General features: G+C 56.1%; 1 protein-coding gene across 1 annotated transcript; it reads right to left on the bottom strand.

Moving 5' to 3' along the window:
* Positions 1-774: 774 nt before the first annotated feature.
* Positions 775-2175, bottom strand: EMH_0089430 (uncharacterized protein; the record flags this gene model as incomplete). The annotated part of the gene is made up of 1 exon (XM_038022966.1): positions 775-2175. One exon carries the CDS (start codon positions 2173-2175, stop codon positions 775-777), a length of 1401 nt encoding a protein of 466 aa, XP_037878820.1.
* Between the last annotated feature and the right edge of the window lie 77 nt (positions 2176-2252).

The following is a 2252-nucleotide window of genomic DNA, read 5'->3' as shown; positions in this document are numbered from 1 at the left end:
TCTTGCATCCAACAACGAGCGGCCTTACGGCTAATTGCTGGGCACTCGACGAGGCGACACTTGGCTGCTCAAGCTCCAGCTGAGGCCGGAGAGAGCAGCTGGTCGTCGGTGTGTTCCATCGAAGCCGGTGGCCTCCTTAAGGATGTTTCTGCAGTGCCCGGGAAGCTGCGAGCTCGTGCTCAGTTGCCTTCCCCCATCCGTCTCTCTACGTTGTGGATATTTGACATGTTGAGATGTTACATGCGGCAAGAATGCATACAAAGCATGCATGCATTGTCGCCGCCGCAGGTTCCCTGTAGGAACAGGCTTCCGTTTGTGACGATTACACAGCACAGTTTGTCGATGCCTGCGGGCGTTCGTCAATCTCCGCTGCTGTCGTTTTTATTGCATTTATAGACCTACTTTGCCTACCGGGTGATCTTCGGTTGCATTTAAAGCCTTTACAAACTTGTCTGCATTGTCTCCATTGCTTTTCTGTATTGGCTCTGTCGTCCATTCTGCTTTTCTTATTTGTCCTGCTTTGACTCGCATATGCAATCCTCACTTATCCCTGATAGTCACGCCGTAAAGCTGTTTCTCTATTCGTGGACTTGTGCGTGTGATTGAGTAGTATCTGTTGTCTTGATTGTTTCCTTTGCACTCAGTTTGCTGCCTCTATTCTAAGCTGTGTCCTAGTTGCCTCGAGTGTCTGAATGGTGTCAATTTCTTGCCTTTCTGTTATTATATCAACTCAGCGTAACAAGCGGTTGAAAAAAAAGCAGGGTTGCTGGTGCATCACAGCCCTTCTGCAACGGCAATGAGCTGCTGCAGGTGTTCGTTGTTTGTTCCACAAAGGCGTTGGATCTGCAGCAACGCGAGGCGCACCCAGCGGCTCCTACCTGCTCTATCTCCAAAGACATGCCTAGGGGCCCTTTCAGGGCACGTCAACGGCCGGAGCCCTCTCTCACAAATAAAAACATACACTGCTTCCCAAAGAGAAAGACACCGATCTTCGCATGCATTCAACTCCGTGCACATGACTTCCTCGTGCGTGCGGCCCGGGGACGTCTTGGCCTGCAGAGACGCTGACCAGGCGCACAGCCTTAGGATGTCCACACAGCAAGCAGAAGCCAGCGCAGCCTGTTGTTTCTGAAAGGTTCCTAAGGTATCCGCATTACCCTCCTCCTCCCCAACCAAACCAAGAGACTGGCTACACGCCGCCAATGCCCAGAGACATGAGAGACACGCAATCGACGCATCCAGCAGGTCGGATGCCCAAGGCGGGGTGACAGTACACCGCATGATGCTTTCGCCGTAGCCGTCTCGGGCCCCCTCAAACACCCATGCAGCCTCGCCAAAGACAAACCAAGCCCGCGCTATCCGCTGCAACCCCTGTAAGAGGTCAAGCAGCAGATGCCGAGCTGCATGTGCCTGACGCAGCCCATCTCCGAAGCCGACAGAGGACCGCGTTTGCGTTCGACATCCCTCCTCGCCAGCGCCTGCACCCGTCTCTTCTTTCCCGCTGCTGCTTTCAGCACCTTGACGCAACTTGAAAAGTTGACGCCTTGCCTTTAGTGCGGCCTGCAGCAGATGCTGATTCCCAGGGCCTGTCTCCAGAGGCCAGAAAGGTTCAACATGCCCTGTCTCCTCTGGTTCTCCACGCGTGACAGATGGTGCTGCCTGTTCCACTGACGGGCATCCGTTGCAATTTGCATGCAGCACGGCGCCTTCACAACTATCGGCGACGCTCGCCGCAGCTTGGTCTCCTGGTGCGTCGCCGCCATCCTCAGCGCAGGAAACGCTGCCGCCACCCATGCAAATGCGTGGGGCTGGCCAGTCTGGGAGGGGAGCGGCCAATGTTGCGGCGGCAATCAGAGACCACAGAAAACGCGTGCAGTCCCTCATAAGAGACAGCCACTTGGGTGTTGGGTCCACACCCCCGTGCGGAGCCTCCGTCCTATCTCCTCCCCCTACGCCGCCAATTCGATGGCCCCCACCCACCGCATGAAGGTGTTTTTGCTGGTGGAGCAGTTTACTTTCGGTTGTAGAAGATGCTGCATGCAGCGACAAAGGTGGGGGGGGCACGGGCTGACTGGTTAGTGCTGTGCAGTCCCTTGCCGCGGAGATTGCGGTCCCTTTACGACCCCGAGAAGAGGCTTCAAGGGAAGTTAGGGCAGCCTCCACTTGAGCGCGCATCCACTGCAAGACACCGAAGCGCTGCAGCAGGTGCTGGGCGTTGACTGTGGCTAGCGGGACTTGGACGTTCGCCGCTG

This window comes from Eimeria mitis, genomic scaffold (assembly GCF_000499745.2).
Source record: "Eimeria mitis Houghton genomic scaffold, Emh_scaff6865, whole genome shotgun sequence".
Taxonomy (NCBI): Eukaryota; Apicomplexa; class Conoidasida; order Eucoccidiorida; family Eimeriidae; genus Eimeria; species Eimeria mitis.
Note: the sequence above shows the minus strand (reverse complement) of the source record. Positions and strands in the feature narration are given on the sequence as shown.